The sequence below is a fragment of the Sminthopsis crassicaudata genome, chromosome 4 (genome assembly GCF_048593235.1).
Source record: "Sminthopsis crassicaudata isolate SCR6 chromosome 4, ASM4859323v1, whole genome shotgun sequence".
NCBI lineage: Eukaryota > Metazoa > Chordata > Mammalia > Dasyuromorphia > Dasyuridae > Sminthopsis > Sminthopsis crassicaudata.
Window position 1 is genome coordinate 23,682,170 of NC_133620.1, and position 23,324 is coordinate 23,705,493.

General features: G+C 35.2%; 1 protein-coding gene across 6 annotated transcripts in view; it reads right to left on the reverse strand.

The window, feature by feature from the left end:
• The window catches only part of ZFYVE9 (zinc finger FYVE-type containing 9), a 172,670-nt gene that overhangs the window by 81,503 nt on the left and 67,843 nt on the right, over nucleotides 1-23,324 (reverse strand). For 5 of the 6 annotated variants that reach the window (XM_074265932.1, XM_074265934.1, XM_074265936.1 and 2 more), the window contains 2 exons: nucleotides 9,912-10,016; nucleotides 2,652-2,757 (listed from right to left, as the gene is read on the reverse strand). In XM_074265932.1, the coding sequence (XP_074122033.1) occupies nucleotides 2,652-2,721 (70 nt within the window). In that variant the 5' untranslated portion in view covers nucleotides 2,722-2,757; nucleotides 9,912-10,016. The remainder of the gene's footprint in view (nucleotides 1-2,651; nucleotides 2,758-9,911; nucleotides 10,017-23,324) is intronic. The other variant, XM_074265935.1, reaches the window with a different exon arrangement.

The following is a 23,324-nucleotide window of genomic DNA, read 5'->3' on the forward strand; positions in this document are numbered from 1 at the left end:
ACTCACGTGTTTTTATTTTAGTGTTGAATGTTTTAATGTTTTCCTCATTTCCCAATATATTTTGCTTCTACTCCCTGCCCCCTCCAAAATGGAATCCTCTCTTATCACATTGAGAAAAAATAATTAAGCAAAACTAACTGACCCAGGGTTTTTTTTCCTAACAATGAATGCAATACTGAATGCCCACTGATCTCCACGTCTCTAACCAAAAAGAGGGATGTATGTTTCATCATGTATACACTGGTACCAGGATTAGCTAGGACAACTAATCTGTGAGACCACCTTCCTTTTATATTCATCTATTTTAGCAAATATCCTCATGACAACAATTCACACATGTAGGCAGTTCTCATCCAAAAAAAGGCAATCAAAGAAAAGTTGGTTTTTGTAAGCTTAGGAAATGCAAGTAAGAATTTTTGCTTTGTTGCTCCCTGGTTTTCTAAAGACTGCTGCATTGATGACATGATGGTATACTTAGAGAACCCCAAAGACTCTGCTAAAAAGCTACTAGAAATAATTCAAAATTTCAGCAAAGTGGCAGGATACAAAATAAATCCACATAAATCCTCGGCATTTTTATATATCACTAACAAAATGCAACAGCAAGAGATACAAAGAGAAATTCCATTCCAAACAAATGTTGATAGTATAAAATATTTGGGAATCCATCTACCAAAGAAAAGTCAGGAATTATATGAGAAAAATTACAAAACACTTGCCACAAAAATAAAATCAGATTTAAATAATTGGAAAGACATTCAGTGCTCTTGGATAGGCCGAGCGAATATAATAAAGATGACAATACTCCCCAAACTAATCTATTTATTTAGTGCTATACCAATCAGACTCCCAAGAAACTATTTTAATGACCTAGAAAAAATAACAACAAAATTCATATGGAAGAATAAAAGGTCAAGAATTGCAAGGGAACTAATGAAAAAAAACTCAGAGGAAGGTGGTCTAAGTGTACCTGATCTAAAGCTATATTATATAGCAGCAGTCACCAAAACCATTTGGTATTGGCTAAGAAATAGACCGGTAGATCAGTGGAACAGATTAGATACAAAGGACAAAAAAGGGTACATCTATAGCAATCTAATCTTTGACAAACCCAAAGATTCCAACATTAGGGATAAAAATTCATTATTCGGAAAAAACTGTTGGGAAAACTGGAAATTAGTATGGCAGAAATTAGATATGGATCCACACTTAACACCATATACCAAGATAAGATCAAAATGGGTCCATGATTTAGGCATAAAGAGGGAGATAATAAATAGATTAGAGGAACAGAGGATAATCTACCTCTCAGACTTGTGGAGGAGGAAGGAATTTATGACCAGAGGAGAACTAGAGATCATTATTGATCACAAAATAGAAGATTTTGATTACATCAAACTAAAAAGTTTCTGTACAAATAATACTAATGCAAACAAGATTAGAAGGGAAGTAACAAATTGGGAAAATAGTTTTAAAAACAAAGGTTCTGACAAAGGTCTCATTTCCAAAATATATAGAGAACTGACCATAATTTATAAGAAACCAAACCATTCTCCAATTGATAAATGGTCAAAGGATATGAACAGACAATTCTCAGAGGAAGAAATTGAAACTATATCCACTCACATGAAAGAGTGTTCCAAATCACTACTGATCAGAGAAATGCAAATTAAGACCACTCTGAGATACCACTACACACCTGTCAGATTGGCTAAGATGACAGGAACAAATAATGACAAATGTTGGAGGGGATGTGGGGAAATTGGGACACTGATACATTGCTGGTGGAGTTGTGAAAGAATCCAGCCATTCTGGAGAGCAATCTGGAATTATGCCCAAAAAGTTATCAAACTGTGCATACCCTTTGACCCAGCAGCGCTACTACTGGGATTATATCCCAAAGAAATACTAAAGAGCGGAAAGAGACATATATGTGCCAAAATGTTTGTAGCAGCTCTTTTTGTTGTAGCTAGAAACTGGAAGATGAATGGATGTCCATCAGTTGGAGAATGGTTGGGTAAATTGTGGTATATGAAGGTTATGGAATATTATTGCTCTGTAAGAAATGACCAGCAGGAGGAATACAGAGAGGCCTGGAGAGACTTAAATCAACTGATGCTGAGTGAAATGAGCAGAACCAGAAGATCACTGTACACTTCAACAACAATACTGTATGAGGATGTATTCTGATGGAAGTGGAAATCTTCAACATAAAGAAGATCCAACTCACTTCCAGTTGATCAATGATGGACAGAAATAACTATACCCAGAGAAGGAACACTGGGAAGCGAATGTAAATTGTTAGCACTAATATCTGTCTGCCCAGGTTGCATGTACCTTCGGATTCTAATGTTTATTGTGCAACAAGAAAATGATATTCACACACATGTATTGTACTTAGACTATATTGTAACACATATAAAATGTATGGTATTGCCTGTCGTCGGGGGGAGGGAATAGAGGGAGGGGGGGGCAATTTGGAAAAATGAATACAAGGGATAATATTATAAAATATATATATAATAAAAAAAAAAAATAAATAAATAAAAAAAAAAAAAAAAAAAAAAAAGACTGCTGCATTGCTTTACAAGGCCTTGCCATCATCTTCGTTGTGGTTACATGTGTGCTTAGATGCCAAAGGAAATGCTCACCTTCGTTCTGTTCAAATTCATCTAAAACCTTGTCCAGGTTGTATGCCTCTGCTTGGAAATAGTTCTCCATTGGTCAGAAAGCACCACTCAAGTGACTTTTTTAAACCTGAAACAAAATCAAGAGTTTATACTGAATTTGGCATTTATTAGTACATATGCAAAGCCCAAGTCAGACAAGAATAAATGTTTGTAATCTATATAAAAATAGGGGAAAATTTGAAACATTTTCTAAATCAATTACAATTATTTCCAAATGATCAAAACAAATTCTCCATTCCATGATTCTCATCCAAGAGCTAGAAAAGCTTGCTATACCAGACACCATACTGTTCTCAGATATTTCTCTATTCATTAACTTGCATTGTTCCCAAAACATAGTACTACAGTACATAGAGGAAAAGCCCATCCAACCACTTTTGAAGACCAATTAAAATATTTACTCCATCAAGTCATATCTGATACCTCCAAAAGGTGATAACCATTTCTCCCCCTAGGTTTTTTAAATTAGAGCATGAGATCTTGTAACAAATATTCATAATCAAGCAAAACAAATTCTCAAATTAGCCATGGCCAAAAATGTATCTTTCATTTTAAGTTCTGTAGGAGATCTCCCATATGATGTAACAGAGCACTATGTACCTCTCTGAGACATTTAACTAAGCTGGGTTTTATTAGTTTTTTACATATATATAAAAGGAAAACTTCCCAGGGTTTATGAAGAGATAGAGAAAAAGAACATGAGAGAAGATATGGATGAAGCCACAAATTGTATTTATCATGTATTATTATATATTTCTTTAGGATGTTTTCCACATCAGTAAAATCACAAATCTAACCAGTATATCTCTCTCCCTTTCTTCTTCCCACCAAGCATAGTGCATGATATGTAATTATTGTTTAAACTTAATGTCTAAGAAAGGAAACTAAACTATTACTCATCTATAAATAAACAAGCTAAAATCTAAACTAAATGAAAACTAATGGTATGAAATAGAAATGCATTTTCAACCTATAAAGTTTAAATAAAAAACAAACACCAAACATCTAATTTGGATTTATTTTTCTTTTTGGTCTAGATTTGTAATTAAATCAGCATGGGGAACTCTGAGAGGCAAAACACTGATAGAAACCAAAATCTAGTATATAATTTGTTTAAGAGAGTTGAGTTAGGTCTTTTGCTGATTATCACACAGCTAAAAGTGACTAAAATGCCTATAACCATTGACATAGAGATCACTTTGTTAGGCATATACCCTAAAGGAGGTCAAAAGTCCCAATTAGAACAAAGTATTTATAGCAGCATTTTTGAATTCTCAAAGAATTAGAAACAAAACATCAGCTAGAGGATGGCTAACTAACATGTGCTACAAGAATGTAAAAAAGTGACAGTGCTATAATAAATGATAAATATATCTTCAGAGAGAAGCAGGGGAATTGATGCAAAATGAAGGAGAATCAGAAAAATAATATACACACAATTATTAAATCATATAAAATGAAAGAACAACAAAACAAAGCTAAACATTAATGAAATGATCATGACTAAGTTTGGCCCCAAAAAAAAAGATATGAGAATATGCTTTTCTTATTTCTTTAAAGAGACGGTGCACTATGGGAATCAAATCTTACATATGTTGAACTTTGTTGATTTTTTTCTCTCTTTTTTTTTAAACTAACATCTCTGGGAAAAGGATACAGGTGAAATCATATCCAGAAATGATGGTGGTTTTCAAACAAAAGATACTGATAAATTATTGCTGTTTTTTAAAAGCACAGCAGCACACTGTCTTCAGAATCATAATGGGGCAATTATATTTTATTTTATCATTGGTAAATATTCAACTAAGATATTTCTACATGTCACAGGATCCAAGAACTCATTAATAAGGGTTTTCCCTTGACCAGACAAGGAAAGCATTTCTTCATAACTTAAAACTCCTTTCTTAATTCTTTATCTTTATTAACCTCTCTGTAGAACATGGCACTATTGATTACCTTCCTCTGGATCCTCTCTCCTCTTTTTTGTTTCCATAGGTCAACTCCTGGTGTTCCTGCTACCTATAAGACTGCTCCTTCTGACAATCCTTTACTGGTTCATCATCCATGTCACAACCACAAATTGTGGATATTTCCCTACAAAGCTGTACTGGTTCTTTTTTCTTTCTCTAAACTCTCCCTAGGGATGACCACATTCATTCCCATTCATCATCTCTGAAGACTTAGAGATGTAGACAATCAATCCTAGTTTTTCTCCTGAATTCTAGTCTCATCTCTCCCCAAGTCAGTGTGGCTTCAGAAAGGGCCTAGAAGCAGGTTATATAATATTTGCTGCCCAACAACTCTCGGAGAAACACTGGGAGGAGAATAGAGGACTATACACAATATCAATAGATCTAACAAAGGAGGCACTATCAATCTTAAGGAAAATTATGGCAATAACTGGTTATCTGTAGAAGTTCATCAATATTTTATGTCAGTTCCAAGAGGATCTATTTGCATGGACTGTGGATGAAGGACGACAAGCTTGTGCTTTCCCAGTCACCAGTGGATTGAAGCAAGACTTTGTGCTTGTTCCTCTGATTTTTAGCATGATGTTTTCAGTGATGTTACTGGACGCTTTCAATGAGGATGAAAAAGCATGGAGGTCATCTACCACAATGACGGTGAATTATTTAACTTGAAAGGGCTACAAGCCAAGACTAAAGTGGAGGGAGAGTTGGCACACAACTTTTTGTTTGCAGATGACTATGTACTCAATGCAAGCTCTGAGAATGAGGTTCAACAAAGATCAACTTTCTGCTGTTTGTGCTAAGTTTGGCCTGACAATTAACCCAATGAAACAGAGATTCTTCATTAGCAAACACTACATCATCTATACATAGAAGCACCAGTTATAGTCAATGGAGAAATTCTGAATATTGTGGATAACTCACTTATCAGTATACTTTCCAGGGATGTATACAAAGATGATGAGGTTCATACACATATTGCCAGAGCTAGCTCAGAGTTTGGGAGACTCTGAAGCAAAGTGTGGGAGAGAATAAGTATCAGATTATGAAATTGAACTCCCTCCATCTGAATTGTCTTAGGAAGGAGGAGCTTGAAGATCACTTGGCAAGACAAAGTACTGGATATTTAGATCCTTTCTTGAGCTGAGGTGCCAAGCATTCAAACTCTACTACAGAGGGCACAACTCTGACAGGCTGGGTTTTTGAATGCCAAATGTAACATTTGCCTAAAAGAATCACTAGATAACCTGAAAACCATGAACAAAAAAAAAAAAAAAAAAAAAAAAAAAAAAAAAAAAAGTCAAGCATAAAATTTCAAGAAATCTTAAAAAGAAAATACCTAATAGAAAGAATCCACAGTCACTTCCTGAATGATACTTCACAATGAAAAATCCCAGGAATACCACAATCCCAATCCAGAGCTTCCAGGCCAAATAAATAATACAACAAATCACCAGAAAGAAAGAATTCAAGTACCAAGGAGCCATAGTGAAAATCACACAAAATTTAACAGCTATACTATAAAAAAGGGGAGAACTTGGAATACTTATATTTTATAAGACAAAGGAGATAGAATTACAACCAAGGTTAACAATTCACTTAAACTAAATATAATCCTATTGTGAAAGGAAACAACTGAAGATAAATCAGAGTGGAGATGAGAAAGGGGCAATCTACTGGAAAAGATGGGATAGAATAAGGTCACTTATGTATGAATGGCAAGGCTGAGAAGACACTTCTTAAGTGTCTTTTAAGAGACACACAAGAGGCAACAAGTACCAGGTCAAGTCCACCACAATTCCAAAAGACATGTAATGGAGAATCATCCTCATCCAGAAAGAAGGCTATGGAAACTCAATGTGAATCACAACATAGTATTTTCACCTTTGTTATTTGTTTGCTTATTGTTTTTTCTTGTTTGATCTGATTTTTCTTAAGCAGCATGATAAATGTGGAAGTGTGTTTAGAAGAATTATACATGTTTAACCTATATTGAATTACTTATGGTCTACTGTAATGTCCGAGCTAGCTTTCTGGAGGTCCTCTGGATGGGCCTTGGTCTCAGCAGGATAGTCACCATGAGGATGGTCAGAAATAGTCTAAAGTCTCTATCTTGAGTCTCAAGTCTGTCTCCTTCCCAGTCTGTTCACTCTGACTATGTCCCCAGTTTTCTCAGCCCTTAAATACCCTATTACAATTACATCATTATAGCATATTGAGTATGTGTGAACTAGAGAACCATTACATCACCACACTAAATACTAAGTGTATATGGAACTACAGAATCATTACATCACCATACTAAGTACTAAGTATATGTAAACTAGAGAACCATCATCTCATCAATCAGACTGAGTTAACACCCTGCTGTAAGTATCTTTGTTTCAAGTATACTTCTCCAAAGTTTCAGCCCTCTATAGTCTAGGGGAAGTGGGTGGGAGGGAGGGAGAAAAATTTGAAACACAAGGTTTGCAAGGGTGAATGTTGAAAACTTTGCATTTATTTTGAAAAATAAAAATCAATTATTATTAAATAAATAAATGCTAGCTGCCACAACCTTGAACCATGCTCAAAAAGGAATAATTTTTGTGGAGCAAGAATCCTCCTCCCATTCCACTACCAACAACACCAATCTTCAAACCCCCAGTGACAAAACCCTGTTCAAGAGTCCTGGGAACAGCAATACACATTAAACCATTAACACTGCTTCTAGCTCAGTCCCAGTGACATCATCCAGGGATACAACCCTTGGAGAGATGCTGCACAGCAAATAATTCTGCAGGAATTTCACCCTTCTGAGCTATAGTTATTGATGACCCAGAAAATAGCTATCACCACTCAAGTCTTTGGTACTGTCAAATGTTTCAACTCAGAAGTGACATGATAATAGCTAGCATTTACAATGCCTTTTTTGCTGAGGCAATCAGAATGACTTGTCCAAGATCACCTAGCTAGTAGGTTAATACCTACTTGGTCTGAGGCCAAATTTGAACTCAAGTCCTCCTGATTCCAGGGCTGGCGCTCTATCCATTGAACCATCTAGCTGCCTTTTGTGCTTTAAATTTTGCCTCTTATTTGAGACTCACAAAAATCCTATACCATAGCTGTTATTATTGTCCCCATTTTCAGATGAGGTAATGGGGCAAGAGAGTTTAGGAAACTTGCCAACATCACCCAGCCAGCAAATGTGTGTGAATGGATTAGAAATCTTTGTATTCCCAGAACACAGGAAATGGCACATGGCCCTTAATGAGGTTTGTGCATTAACTCATTGATAGTTCAATACTCTCACTAGAGGAAGAGCATAAGACTTCAGGAAGGAAAATGCCCACAATGAATATAAGTGGTGGGAGGAAGTCCAGGTCCTCTAAATCCAGATCCGGTACTCTTTCCACTGAACCCAACTGTCTTCATACTCTTCTCTTTGCTCAATAAATAACCTATGAGGTGTATGGGGTGTTCAGGGAGAACTCGCCCCTCTACTGTGAAGATTTGCTGAGTCTTTTTTTAGGGCTATTTATCCACCTTTGGATAAATTCTTGATTCTTGGATAAATAACTTGATTCACTCAACTCTCATTTGTGGCTCCAAGAAGTTGTAGTGGCTACATTCCAATAAAAATCATCTCAGCATGATATATTTGCATATAATTCAAATAAATAAAGTGACAGTGTATAGCCGTGTTTTCGAAATTTCCTTTTCCAAAATTTAAACCAGCCAGTTGTTCCATGTCCAGTTGTTCTTGACCCACATACGGTTTCCTCAGAAGACAAATACAATGATCTGGTACTCTCATCTCTTGTCCCATTTTGTTGTGACCCATACAGTCAAAGACTAGCTAATGAAAAAAAGGTAGAGTTTTTTTGGAACTCCCTTGCTTTCTGCATAATCCAGTGAAGATTGGCAATTTGGTCTCCAGTTCCTCTGCCTCTCTGACCTGATCTTCTGTTAATTCTTGGTTCCCATATTGCTGAATCCTAGATTGCAGAATTGTGCTGATGTGTGAAATGAGCAAAACTGTTCAATAATTAGAATTCCTTGGCATTGTCCTTTTATTGGGAAAGGACATAAATTACTCTTTCCAATCCAGTAACCACTATTGGGTTTTCCAAAATGGCTAGCTTATTGAATGCTACACTTTAATAGCATTATCGTTTAGGATTTTAAACTGCTTACTTAGAATTCTTTCGCCTCCACTAGCCTGTTAGCGCCTCCTTGACTTTCAAAATTTTAAAACCATATCCCAGCATCAGGTACCTTCCTTACATATCCCTTCCCCCTTTTAGCACCCTTTTGTGTTCAGTTCTCTCTACTGGAATCTAAGTTCCTTATGGGCATGGACTAATTTCCTTTTATTTATATCCCTGACACTTAGCATGATGCCTAGCATATAGTAAGCATTTGATGTTTGTTTCCTTCCTTTCTTCCAAATTATGTCATTCTATCTTCAATACATTTCTCCTACCTGGACTATTCTCTCTATTCCCATTGGTCCTAAAATAATTTAAGCTCTTACAATATTTAACTTAGATTATTACAATAATCTCCTTATTGGTCCCTCACCATGAGTTTCTCTCTTCTTCAAAACACATACTACATATCAGCCAAAGCTAAAGTAAAGGTCTAAGCCTTTTACCCCTACTCAGTTCTAGTGACTCCTTATCTCTGGATCAAATATTGTTTTAATGCTATTTTATTCTTTTTAAGTTTTATTTCTGTTTAGTCTTTATAATGTATGCAAATAGTTATAGAGTAGTACATACATATGGTTTACAAATATATACATATCGGGGGTGCATGCTCAGAATTTTTTACTGATGTAAAAATGTAAATGTAAATGATGTAAAATTACTGATGTGGGCAGTCAGAAAAATTTATAAGTTACTAGACTCTAAGATTTCTGAGCTCCCAAAAATGCTACTCAATTCTGTGCATTGTTCCACCAAGCAAGCTTAAGCAAAAGTAAAAAGCACTTTGATTCTAGGCAAGAAGAATCAATTGTCTTCCTAGAGCAATAAATAGGTAGTATTGTTGACAAAAGTCAATGCTGGATAATGCTAAAATCTAATAGTACTGCGGAAATTGTCAGGCAAGTTTTGGAAAAAAATAAAATCAGTGATAATATAAGCTATGAAATACAGGAAAGAAAAAAGGTGATACTGAAACCAAAAAAACTAATAAACATGCTCATATCAGCATTATTATGTTGTTTAAGTAAAATCTGAAAGAGAAATTTAAAAAAAATTCTTACCTTTTCCCCCCCTTACACACAAGATAAGAAAAAGACTCTGTGTTTCTTCATGGTATCGGTGACTCCATTAGCCATTCTTGTTGATTCACTGAGTTCAATCTGATCCTAAAGGAAAAATACATTGTCTATTACATCTACTAAACCCAAAGATTCCCATTTTTCTGACATATATCTGCAAATAATGCAATGGGACTCAAAACCTTCTACTTTCCTAGCCAAAGACCTATGGAAAGTAAGAGTAAATCCAATTTGTTGTGTAAAAGAACTAACAGTCACATGTGTCAATGGCCAGCTAAGGCTATTTTTGCTGCCATTTCTGTTGTTCTTAACTGGATAGTATAAGTACAGTCCGAGGTAATCACTGTCTCCCCAATGACCTTGACTTGAATGTTAATTCACGAAGCTTCAACTACAAAGTCAATTATTTTATATTATAAATAGGCCTTCCAAGAATCAAGAGCTAACAAGGCAGCTACTAAACAAGAATATCAGCTGTTAGTATGATCCTGCACGTACAGAATGCTTGTGTTGCCTCTCTAAAAAGTTTCCTGCTGTGAATTTTATTCCCAAACAACTGTTTTTCCTCCAAATGGCTTTTCTTATGATGCCAGTCTCCCTACCCATTGGGAAGCATCTGATCTTACACTAATGTGACCTCCTGACAGCAGGGAAATATAAAAGGAAAGACCTTGTCAAAAGCTCTTTCCTTCTCCTAAATACTTACTGATATAAGGTTATATTGCCCTTCTTGAATACCCATCACTGATTCACATATCAGAGAGAGAGCTAATAACCTAATCTTACTAATAATAACCTAGTCTCTAACAAGAAAACAGTAATGATTTATGGCTTAAAATACTTACATCACGGGGGCAGCTAGGTGGCGCAGTGGATAGAGCACCAGCCTTGAATTCAGGAGGACCTGAGTTCAAATCTGGTCTCAGACACTTAACACTTCCTAGCTGTGTGACCCTGGGCAAGTCACTTAACCCCAGCCTCAGGAAAAAGAAAAAGAAAAGAAAATACTCATATCACATAGATGTGCATTCAATCACAAGACTTGAAGTTGGAAGAAAGCTCGGGTATCATTTAGCACAATGGCTTCATTTGACTTCCCCGTTGGCCCTGCTGAGCATACTCTTCTCCTTTCCCTCTAGGTTTTGGGAACACTAATTTCTCCTGGTTCTTACCTATCTGAAGGCCACTTCTCTATTTCCTCCACCAATCAGCCCAAGTCTCTTCCCAATCCATCCATCCTCCACTCATTTGCCAAACTGATCTTCCTAAAGCACATCTGGGCACATATTTCCTAGTCTATAAACTCCAGTGGTGGCTCCCCCCCAAAAAAACATACAAAGTACTTCTTTTGATTTTCAAAATTCTTTATAAACTGCCTCTTTTCTACCTTCCCATCCTTTTTACTGTTTAGCTTTTCTTCAGCCTCCACCCTTTCTTCAAATAAGGAATTTTATATCTAGATTTTATGCATTTTCACTGGCTGTTCAGTGCTCAGCACAATTCCAGACACATATTAGGCACTTAATAAAGGTTCTTAGAATATTCATATAATGAATGTCAGCACAGTGTGCTATGCCACCATCAATATCAGCTAGTATGGCCACAAGACACCAGTAAATTAGTTTTGTCATAAGACTATTTTATATATTTGAACATGATGTGTAAATTCAAAGTTAAATGATCTTTATGTGAAAGTTAGAAGTTAAACAATATTTATGTGAAATTTAAAAGTACTCCCAAAACTCAAAACTTTGATATTATCTATAATTCATTTTATTTTCATCACTTGAAAATTTCCACAACTAAACCTATATTAACTGTCTCAAATTTTTTATTCTATTTGTAAAAGTGAAATAATATTCCCTTCTCATAAATAATTACAATAACTCATTCAAAAAGAAAATTAATTGAAGGTGCTGCAGGTAGATCAAAGACAATAAAGACAGAGGAAATATAGAAATAGAAGGTAAAAAACCAAATTAAAAAAATACAATCCACTATATTTATCACTGAGAGTCATAAAAACTGTCACTGACAGATAGGAAGACTATCATGTTTGCTTTGTACAAATGCCTTAGTTTAATGCAACAAGAAGCATAATACATTAAAATATTCTTTAGCATACATTCAAATGCAAGATATTTCCAAAAATCTTAGATGTTTTTGATAAGCAAAAGTCTGTGAAAAGAAAATAGACTGCTTGCATTATAATAACACTGCTTAGAGACCACTCAATATTAGAAACAGTGGGGCTACTTTAACATTTTGACAGTTTTAAAACTTTACTTGGTTAACATTCTGCAAAGCAATTTTTTAATTTGCAAAGAATGTGGTAGGAAGAAAAACTGTTTCAAGACCTTTGTGATCAACTGAGAAACAAATCTTTCTGTTTTGCACTGAAAATGAATAGAGCTATAAAAGTGCTCACTTGGTTATCTATAAACATATGTATAACCTACTGCTCAAACTACATAAGATTTATAACTCTGTAATAACCTCATTCATATTGTGATTAAGTGGCACAGTGATGTGTGGGGCCAGGCCTGGCGTCAGAAAGACTCATCTTCCTGAGATCAAATCCAGCCTCTGACACTTATTTGTGTCACCCTGGGCAAGTCTCTTAGGCTTGCCTCAGTTTCCTCATCTGTAAAATGAGTTGGAGAAGGAAAATCCAAGCCACTCCATTATCTCTGTCAAAATTTCCCAATGAGGTTAGAAGAATCAAACACACAAAACAACAAAATCCATTGAGAGCAACTTTACATCAAGAGAAAATTTCTACATATCTGAGAATGTGTTTATTTATTTGTTTTTTGCTGAGGCAATTGGGGTTAAGTGACTTGTCCAGGGTCACACAGCTAGGAAGAGTTAAGTATCTGAGGTCAGATTTTAATTCTCTCTACTGCACCACCTAGCTACCCCAATAAAAGTTTTTAAATGAAAATTGATATGAAAATTTTTATTGGACTAATGGAACAAAATGACATCAGGATGAAACATATCTAAAGATGCTAGTTGAAGATATGCAATCTGCACACAAATTCATGCTTCACAATCACTTGTTTTAAAAAATACAAGTGAGTTGAGCCAATATTTATTAAGTATCTATTATATTTTAGGCACAATGCTAAGTGCTGGAGATGCAAAGAAAGGTCAAAAAAAGAAAATGCCAGTTCCTGTTTTCCATGGAACTTACAGTCTAGTGGTAGAAATAACATGCGTACAACTGTGAACAAGTAATAGATAAAATAATAAAATAGAGATGATGGAGAAAACATAAGCATGTTTGTGAGCAGTAGGTAATAAGTCAGTAGCCAGAGATTGCAAACAAGTGATAGGATGAGGATGACAGAGGGGGCAGTGGATGGAATGGGATAACTTCTGCATGTAGAAGAGTTAGCCTTGGTCAAGAGATAGGTCACCTCAATATGTAAGACAAAGTTGAAGCAGGCAAATAGAATGACAGAAGATGAAGAAGGGAGAAGAGGGAGCTCACATTGAACAGCAACACCAATACAACCAATAATTACAATTTTTTTCCAATAGTATTTATTTTCCAAACATAGGTAAAGATAGTTTTCAACATTTGTTTTTGTAATTCTTTGTGTTCCAATTTTTTCTTCCTCCATCCATTTATCTTCCCCCGCCCAAAACTGCAAATAAACTAATATATAACCAGGACTTTCAATAGTACAACCAGTAGTTTCAGCCCAGATATGTAGGAAGAAGCCAGTGCCACTTGTTTTATCCTCTACTTTAGCTCAGACTCCATTTGGGCAATGTTTGAGAGGGTTAGGGAATCTGACCTTACTGCTACTGCTAATTAGCTTTTCAGGGCACCACTCCTTTCTCAGTCTCTCTCTTGCAGATTATGCTGTTCCTTCAAGAATTCTTGGGCAAGATTTAATTCCCTCTAATAGAAAGATCCAGAAAGTCCCAAATCCATCTTAGGGATAACAAGGGAAAGCTTGTCCCTTTAAACATTCCAAGATGCCAGTCAGTCAATCATCGGCCAAGAGTATAGGCAGAGAATCACAATGGCTGAAGTACCAAGTACTTCAAAATGTGATTGAGATAAAATTACTGATAACAAAAATGAAGCAAACTCACTTTTAATAAAAAGTTCCTCCTGAAAGTTGTGCATTTGGTAAATATGAGAAAGTGAATACTCATTAAATCAATACAAATTCCTCCAAATCATTTTCTGATAAGAAAAAGTAACTGAATTCATAAAAATACTTATTAAAATATTCTTATGAATAACTTTGGTGGTCTGCAGAAGACTATTTTAGAAAAAAGACTGAATGTGAAGGCTAAGAAATACATTTGCCAAAGATAAATATGATACATTGTAGCATATTCAATCTGAACAGAAACCATTAATATATTCTTGCCTTGTGATACTATGTAGAAATAGGTTTTTTCTTGGAGCCAAACATATAATGCTTCAAATAAAGTTCTAGTTTACAAAACAAAGCAATACAAATTTATTACTCATAACATTTTATTTGCAGGAAAGTTTCCTATTAGAATTATTAAAATTGAAACTGATCGCAATCCAGCAATATTGTGCCTGTATTCCAAAGACAACATTAAAAAAGGGGAAAGAGAGGCAGCTAGGTGGCACAGTGGATAGAGCACCACCTTGAATTCAGGAAGACTCGAGTTCAAATCTAGTCTCAGACACTTAAAACTTCCTAGCTGTGTGACCCTGGGCAAGTCACTTATCCCCAGCCTCAGGGAAAAAAAAAAGTGTGGGGGGTGAAAGGACCCACATGTGCAAAAATGTCTGTAGCAGCCCTTTTTGTGGTAGCACAAAATTAGAAACTGAGTGAATGTCCATTAGCTGGGAAATGGCTGAATAAGTTATGATATATGAATGCTATGGAATATTATGGTTCTATATGAAATGCTCAGCAGGATGATTTCAGAGAGGCCTGGAGAGACTTATGGGAATTAATGCTGAGTGAAGTGAGTAAAACTGAGACAACACTGCACATAGCAACAAGATTATAAGATGAACAATGGTGATGAATGTGGTTCTTTTGAACAATGAGGTGATTCAGGCCAGTTCTAATGGTCTTGTGATGGAGAGAGGCATCTGTATCTAGAGAGAGGACTGTGGGGACTGAGTATAGGTCACAACATAGTATGTTCACATGTTCATAGTATGTTCAATATATCATAGTATGTTCACTTTTTTGTTTTCTCCCATTTTTTCCTTTTTGATTTGATTTTTCTTGTGCAACATGATAAATGTGGAAATATGTATAGAAGAATTGCACATGTTATCTGCCAGCTAGGGGATGAGGTAGGGAGTAAAGGAGAGAGAAGAAAATTTGGAATATGAGGTTTTACAAGGGTGAATGTTAAAAATTATTTATGCATATATTTTGAAAATAAAAAGCTTTAATAGAAATATTTAAGGAAATATGGATCTCAATTAGTGGGTAAAAAAGAATGAGTACCAATATCAAGATGACATCATTTTTATGAAACTTGCTGACAAAAAAAAAAAAGCCTACTCATCATATTAACAATATTATTATTGTGACTAAATTAAAAATAGGAAAATTGAAAATAATTTATCACCAGACATCTGTGTACATTATCTTACTGCAGTAAGATTGATTTGTTATGTTTTGTATGACTTCACATTTATAACCTTTATAAAATTGCTTGCCTTCTCAATCACTGGGGCATAGAGAAAAGATGGAAGAGAATTTGGAACTCAAAATTGTAAAAATAAAAAATGAAAAACAAAACAACATAAAGAAAAAGCTTAAAACTGTTTTTACATGTAATAGAGAAAAAATATTAAAATGAAAAAATATGTATTACCATGTTATTATAAAAATAACTCATTCAAATAATCAAAATCTGTGAGATCACAGATCCATGATTGCCCTCCAATGATCACAGCCCATCTGTCTGTCTTTTCTCAGTAACTTTCCTCCCTGTCCTCCTAAGAGTTCATCACAGATTGTCTACCCCCTCTTCAGTTTTTTCCTGACCTCACAAGTGATATCCTCAGACTGTCCAGTTGTCATCCAAGTTCAATTTCTCTACCTCTCATACAATTATTTGGTCTTTCTAGTTCTTCCTTGATCCTCTGTGATAGCCTGTTTGCGCCCACAATGTACTTTTTCAGTGCTCTCTATGTGATATTCATCTTTAGTTCTTCAGAGGCAATGTTATCACTGACCTTACTGCCATAAACAACAGTAAAATGTTTGAACTAAAATTATGGACTTCTGTTATAGAAGACTGGGATCAAGAAAGATATTCTGAAATTTCTTGAAGGTAATTCAAAAAGGGGTGGGGGGTGGGGATTCCACTAAACCTTATATGGGCAACTAAGTGATACAGTGGATAGATCTTGAGGTCTGGAGTCAGAAAGACTCATCATCCTGAGATCAAATCCAACTTTACATATATGACCCTAGGCAAGTCACTTAGCTGTCTGCCTCAGGTTCCTCATCTGTAAAAAGAGCTGGAGAAGAAAAAGGCAACCCATTCCAAGAAAACTTCAAATGGGATTAAGGAGAGTCTTGACACAATTATCACTCAATGACAACAATGTTTATTATAAGAACATCACTGAACAAAGTTATTATATTCTACTAAGAAATTCTGATTGACCTTGATAGGAGACACCTAGGTGGAAAAGATACTTTCTTCTGCCAAATCAAATGCCTTTTTGTAATCACAAAAAGTAAGCCTATATCTTTCATTTAACATGTAGTCCATTGTTTAATTTAATTTATTAACTAATTTAATTTTTAATTTTAATTTGTGAAACTTTGCCAGTTCCATATTAATAATCTCATCAAAAATGCCCTCAATTTATATATAGATAACCCTCAAAAAGAGTTCCTATAGGTCAATAGTTTTTAATGTTTTCTCAATCGCCTTTTTAGGAAATACATAAAATCTAAGATTTTCCCTAAATTTTTATATCCTTTTAGATATTTTGTAAATCAATCTCTCAAATCCAAAACCAGCAAGAATATTCTCTTAATTTAAAAGATTAAATCTGGTCTACCTGCCATCTAGAGAAGGGGATGGGGGGAAGGAGGGGAAAAGTTGTAACAGAAGGTTTTGCAAGGGTCAATGCTGAAAAATTACCCATGCATATATCTGGTAAATAAAAATCTATAATAATTTTTAAAAAGAGATTAAATCTACCTTCTTTGCTTGAAAAGCTTAGTTTTTTATTTTATTAAAATATGAGCCAAGATTTCTAGACAAAATGGCTGCCTAAAAGCCTAAGTATTCATACCAAACTGAATAATGATCAAGATAATCCAATACGAAACCACAATAAATAATTTGTATCACCCCATAACTGTATTTTTTAAAAAAATCAGCAGAATCCCAAGAGGAATAAGAAAAGTAAGCCAACAGAAAAACCAAAACCAGACTAGGAACTGGAAGTTAAGTGGATGCCCATCAACTAGAGAATGGTTGAGTAAGTAATGGTATATGAATGGAATAATGGAATATTACTGTTGTATAAGAAATGATGAACAGGCTGATTTCAGGAAAGCTAGAAAGGACTCACATGAATTAGCGCGCTGAAGAGATGAATAAAGTTAGATACCAATCAATATCATATATTGTTAATCTAGAAATCTCGCAAAGAAGTAGAGATTAACTCAATAAAAACTGCAAGGACAAGGAAAAAAGAAAAAAATGTGGCTTTCCACAAAGACTCCAATACAAGAATATCTAGAAAAATGAAGCAAGAGATAAAATATGAAACAAAGCTCTCTAGAGAAATGAGAAAATTCTCTGGAAGGAGAATAAACAGCTTAGACAAGAAAGTAGTAAACCTTAAAAGAAAAAGTGGTAAACCTTGCTCAAGTAATGGACTCCCTGAAACTAAAACAGAGCAACTAAAAATCAATGACTCCACAAGACAGTAAGAAAGACTAGAATATCAAAATAAAAGAAAATGTAAGATATATAGAATCAAAAACAGGTAAGGATAGGGCAGTTAGGTGGCGCAGTGGATAGAACACCAGCCCAGAAGTCAGGAGGACCTGAGTTCAAATCTAGCCTCAGACACTTAACACTTCATACTTCCTAGCTGTGTGATCCTGGGAAGTCACTTAATCCCAATTGCCCGAGCAAAAATTAATTAATTAAAACAGGTAAGGAAGAAATTAATGAATCACTAACTTTCTGAAAAGTATGATTTTATTAAAAAGGCTGGATACTGTATTTCAGGAAGTCATAAATGAAAATTGGGCAAATATATTAGGATTAGAAAGAAAAAAAAATCCACAGATCACTCACCAAAAATAACCCCTCCAAAAAAGTTCCAGGAGTGCCAAAATCAAAATTCATGGCTCCCACATTAAAGAAAAAAAAAATCTGCAAGCATTCACAAAGAAACATTTCAAGTACCAAAGAACTCTATGTAGTCAAGATCACACAAGACCTGGAAGCTACTTCTAAAAATTAAAGAGAAGCTATTGGACCACAAGATTCCAAGAAAGGCTTACAACTAAGTAAATCTGCAAAGCTCACTGTAATGAAGAGGGAGAATAGGGGAACAATATTTGATGGAAGAGAAAATTTCAGAGGTGATCATTAAAACTTTGGAAGCAGATAGAATCACCAAGGTAGGGCAAAGGGAGTGATATTAAAAAAAGGTGATGACCATTACGTGGTTTCAGTAAAATGTGGATAAACCATGTTTTGAAAGAAACAATTAGATGAGGATATGGCATCAGCAAGCATAAGCTAATATCTATATCTTATGATATATTTCAATTTTCAATATTTGAAAGTAAAATTTAAGTAAGTGAATTGAAATTTAAAATCAAGATAATTACCCAAGGGGGATAAAGGGATCAAGAACTGATTAATAAATCAAAGGGAGGTTTCTGAGTTTCTGCTGCTCCAATTTTCAGTTAACTATTTTGTTACTTTCCAATATTGAAATTTTAAAGGCAGGAAGAAAAAGGGGAAAAAAATCCCAGTTCCCATTCCAGCTCAGTTACTTACTTCTATATGTGTGAACTTGAGTAAGCCACTTCATTTCTTTGAAATTCAATTTCTTGTTTTTTTAAAGGATTAGAAAAACTTTTTCGTGAGGCACAGAGAAGAAAGGATAAAAATTGAAATATAACAAAATGAAGAGAAGATCAAGAGGAATTCAAAAAAATAAATCTGGGAAGAAAAATGACAAGAATAAAAATGATATTTTAAATATTAAATGAAAGCAATTTGTAAAATCTATGAAATAAAAGAGTTTGAAATAGAAGAGAGAGATTGATGACCAGAACAATTTTTAAAATCCTGGCTAAAGTCAAAGGGGAGAGAATTAAGAAAATGAGTCAAGAGTTAATTAGTAGCAAAAGTTATGGCAAAGTTAGTGGCAAAGCCATGTTTTCTGACTTAGAAAAAAGGAGTCTTTTTGCACAGCACCTTTCTTTCCTTCCTTCTCTTTAATGTAAGCATAATTTATCCTATACAATCTTCTAATATGAATTATTAGAAAAGAATTGTGGTTGGTCTTCGTTAGACCCCACAGTCATAGAAATTTAGTTATTAAAGTACCATTAATTCAAAGTTAATGACTAAGACAAATTAACCTATGATACAGTTCTAAGGCATGAACACTAATACTACTATTAATAATAATAATGGAAGCTGCTTACATTTATATTAGATTTTACATACATTATTACCTCATTTGATATGAGAAGACTATTCTAGGTAATGTGCTTGGATTGTAGTTATTATGAGCCTCAGGGCAAGTGTGTGTGAGTTTGATCAAGTCACTTAATTCTACAATCTCTGGATTGTAAAATAAGGGCTGGGACTGACTGACCTCTCAGGAACTCCATCTTCAAGACTTTTCAACACATCATAAGTAAAAGTAAAGACCTAATTCAGACTCCAAGTTTCACATACAATGTTCTTTCCCCTCCTCTGTCCCCATAAGTTACTGTGAAGGTTTAATCAATGGAACTATTTGGCTCAAATATCTAGAATAGCTCATACAAGATATTTTATGAAATACAGAACAAATTTATGTAATTTATGTTCACTGATATTTTAAGCATTTTTATTGGCAGGGTGATTCACAAAAACCATCACAAGAAAAAAAATGTCAGATTCCACATCTGGATAAAAGCAAAAATGGGATCTGGGCATCCAATATAAACACTACAAATGGTTATGTGCAGATGCAGCTCTATATGACAAGTTTACGAGACCAACTGATTTTATAACAACCAGTCACTGAATATCCAAAAGTATGTGGGTAGGATAAAAAAAAATGTAATTTAAGCCATAACACCACTTAAGAACTAGAAGAGAGTAGTTCACTTGCACATTTAATAAGGGATTCAGTTTAATTCAAAGATTACTTACTTAAATAAGTACCCATTATCTATAATACATTATCCTAGGCTGAGGGGGCCAAAAAAATAAATTAGAGATAATTCCTTACCATTTAAAAGAATTTTGTTCAAAAAGAGAGCGACAAGTTAATTTTGTAAGTAAAAACAATGCAAAATAACACTAACTTATGAGCAAAGTATAAAATGAGAGATTAGACTTGTTCTGTTTGACCCAGAGCACAGAATCAAGTCTGGGTCAAAGTAGAAGGAAGGAAGAAGGGAAAAAGGAAGGAAGGAAAATTTGGCTTTACAAAATGAAAAGCTTCCTTGCTAACTATGAGAGCTGCCCAAAGATGAGGTGGGGCTGCCTCGGGAGGCAAAGGATTCCTCCTTGCTGAAGATCTCAAAGCAGAGACTAGAAAACCATTTCTTAAATATCAAGGATAGAATTTTTGTTCCAACATAGACTGGACTAGAGATCCCTTGAGGACGCTCTTCTCTATCTAGAAAAACCTTTACTTGATCCTTTCATCCAGGCCACCTATCATCCTCTAACTTTTCTACCCTGTGAGTCTACTCTTTGAGAAAGCCACCTTTATCAGTGCCTCTACTTCTCTTTTCCTTTCTCCTATACAATCCACCTTTTGACCAGAAATTCTCTCTTCAAAGCTACCAATTGTCTCTTAGATGACTAATCCAATGATCTTCTCTCAATTGTCATCTTCCTGCCCTCTATGCAGCCTGGGACACAGATAATCACTCTCTTCTCCTTGATACTCCCTTCAATACATCTCCCCTAATTTTCCTCCCATCCTATGGCTCCTTCTCTGTTTCCTTAGCTAGATCCTCCTCTAGGTCACAGTCATTGCTGTGATTGTCTCACAGGCTCTGGCGAGGAGGCTCTTTTCCACTCTTCTCTCTATATACCACTTTAATTAGTGCTATCAGTTCCCCTGGATCTGACCATGAGCCTGCAATACCTCATCAAGGAAGACTTACTGGTACAGAAGATACAGACTACAACCCATTATGAAGGGCATATAAGGCTAGAAAAGGACACAGGATGGTCATATAGAAAAACCACAGAACACAACTCCTGTACTGGTCTACACAAAACACGAAGGCACAAAAGAGGAGACACTCTGACCCCTGAGGAAATTCTCCATAGAGTTGACCCTGTCTGGACCACTATTTGGGAGGGGGGGGCTCCCTCCAGGCTTTACTTTGTGCATCTTGTTGCTAGTCACTTTGATGCCAAAGCAGATCCTTCCCATATGCCAAGGTTTCACCCTCACTTTCCAGTCCTGGAAACATAATGGATCCAGATACAAAATCCATGCTATCATTGCAAATGGAAAGGATGTTTCAATCAATTACTCCTCTGCAGCTCTACTGTGACTTTTCAAACCAAGATATCAATATATGATGGATCACCATTTTTCACTATAAAATCTTTTTTTCTCCCATTAAATGTTTTTTGCTTTTGTATTTGTCTTCCTAGCATTTTACATATTGCTTGTCAAGTACTAAGTACTTAACAAATGATTTTCATTTACTCATTCATTTGCAGAAGAAACTAAGCCACATTAAAAAGGCATGATAGGTAGCAATTTATATAGGTGAGGGAATATGAAATCAAAAAATCAACTTATTAGACACCTACTATTTGTAAGAAATTACTAGATGCCAGATAAAATAAAACAGTAGCCCCATGAGCATCAAAGAAATAAGATTTTATTAATGTATCATTTGCAAGTCCACAAAGCATTTTCCTCATAACCTCACAAGATAGTATCCCAGGCACATAGTGAACTTAAAAATACTTTGTTTGATCTAATCTCTGCTCCTATTTTCTTTTCTTTTTTTTTTTATAATTATAAATTTTTGACAGTATATATGCATGAGTAATTTTTTTATAACATTATCCCTTGTATTCATTTTTCCAAATTATCCCCTCCCTCTCTCTACTCCCTCCCCTAGATGATAGGCAATCCCATACATTTTACATGTGTTACAATATAACCTAGATACAATATATGTGTGTAAATCCCATTTTCTTGTTGCATGTTAAGTATTAGATTCTGAAGGTGTAAGTAACCTGGGTAGATAGACAGTAGTGCTAACAATTTACATTCACTTCCCAGTATTCTTTCTCTGGGTGTAGTTGTTTCTGTCCATCATGGATCAACTGGAAGTGAGTTGGATCTTCTTTATGTTGAAGATATCCACTTCCATCAGAATACAACTTCATACAACACTGAAGTGTACATCTGCTCCTATTTTCTAAAAGAGGAAATTGAGGCTCAGAGAAGTACAGTTCTTTAGGACTCCTTGACTGAAGCCCCTCATTGGCTGCCCAGTGGCCAAAGCCTTTCTCTCTAAGGTTATCTTCTATTTATTTTGTGAATATCTTGTAGGTAAGCATTCATTTACACATCATTTCTTTCATCAAGAGTGTAAGATCCATGGGAGCAAGAACTGCTTCTTCCTTTCTTTGTATCCCCATAGCTACTAGAAGACACATTTCAAATGAACTTTTTTAGTCAGAAAAAAGATGATAGGGAAGGTAGGAAAAGTAGAGATGAATAGTTCCCAAAGGGATCATTAATGATCCCTTAAGCAATAGATAATTGCCCTTTATGTTACAGATATTTTTTTCCTATGTGACAATCAAACATCTTTATGTTTGAAGCATTAGAGGTTTGTTTCTACAGCAAATGAAATCACCATGATCATGCATACAATGACTGGGGAGGGAGAGATGCAGCCAGGATGGTGAAGAAAAGGCAGGGACTTGCCTGACTCTCCCCAAAACCTCTCCAAAGACCTAATGATGTCCTAAAACAAATCCTGGAGTGCCAGAACCCACAAAATGACAAAAGTAAAATAATTTTCCAGCCCAACACAACTTGTTCAGCAAGAAAGGTCTGTCACAGGGTAAAAACAGAGCACAGTCCAGTGAAGGCTGCACCCAGGTCCCAGCAAACCAGGAGCAGATGCTTCTGGAACTCAGACCACAAGTGGGTCTAACAGCTAG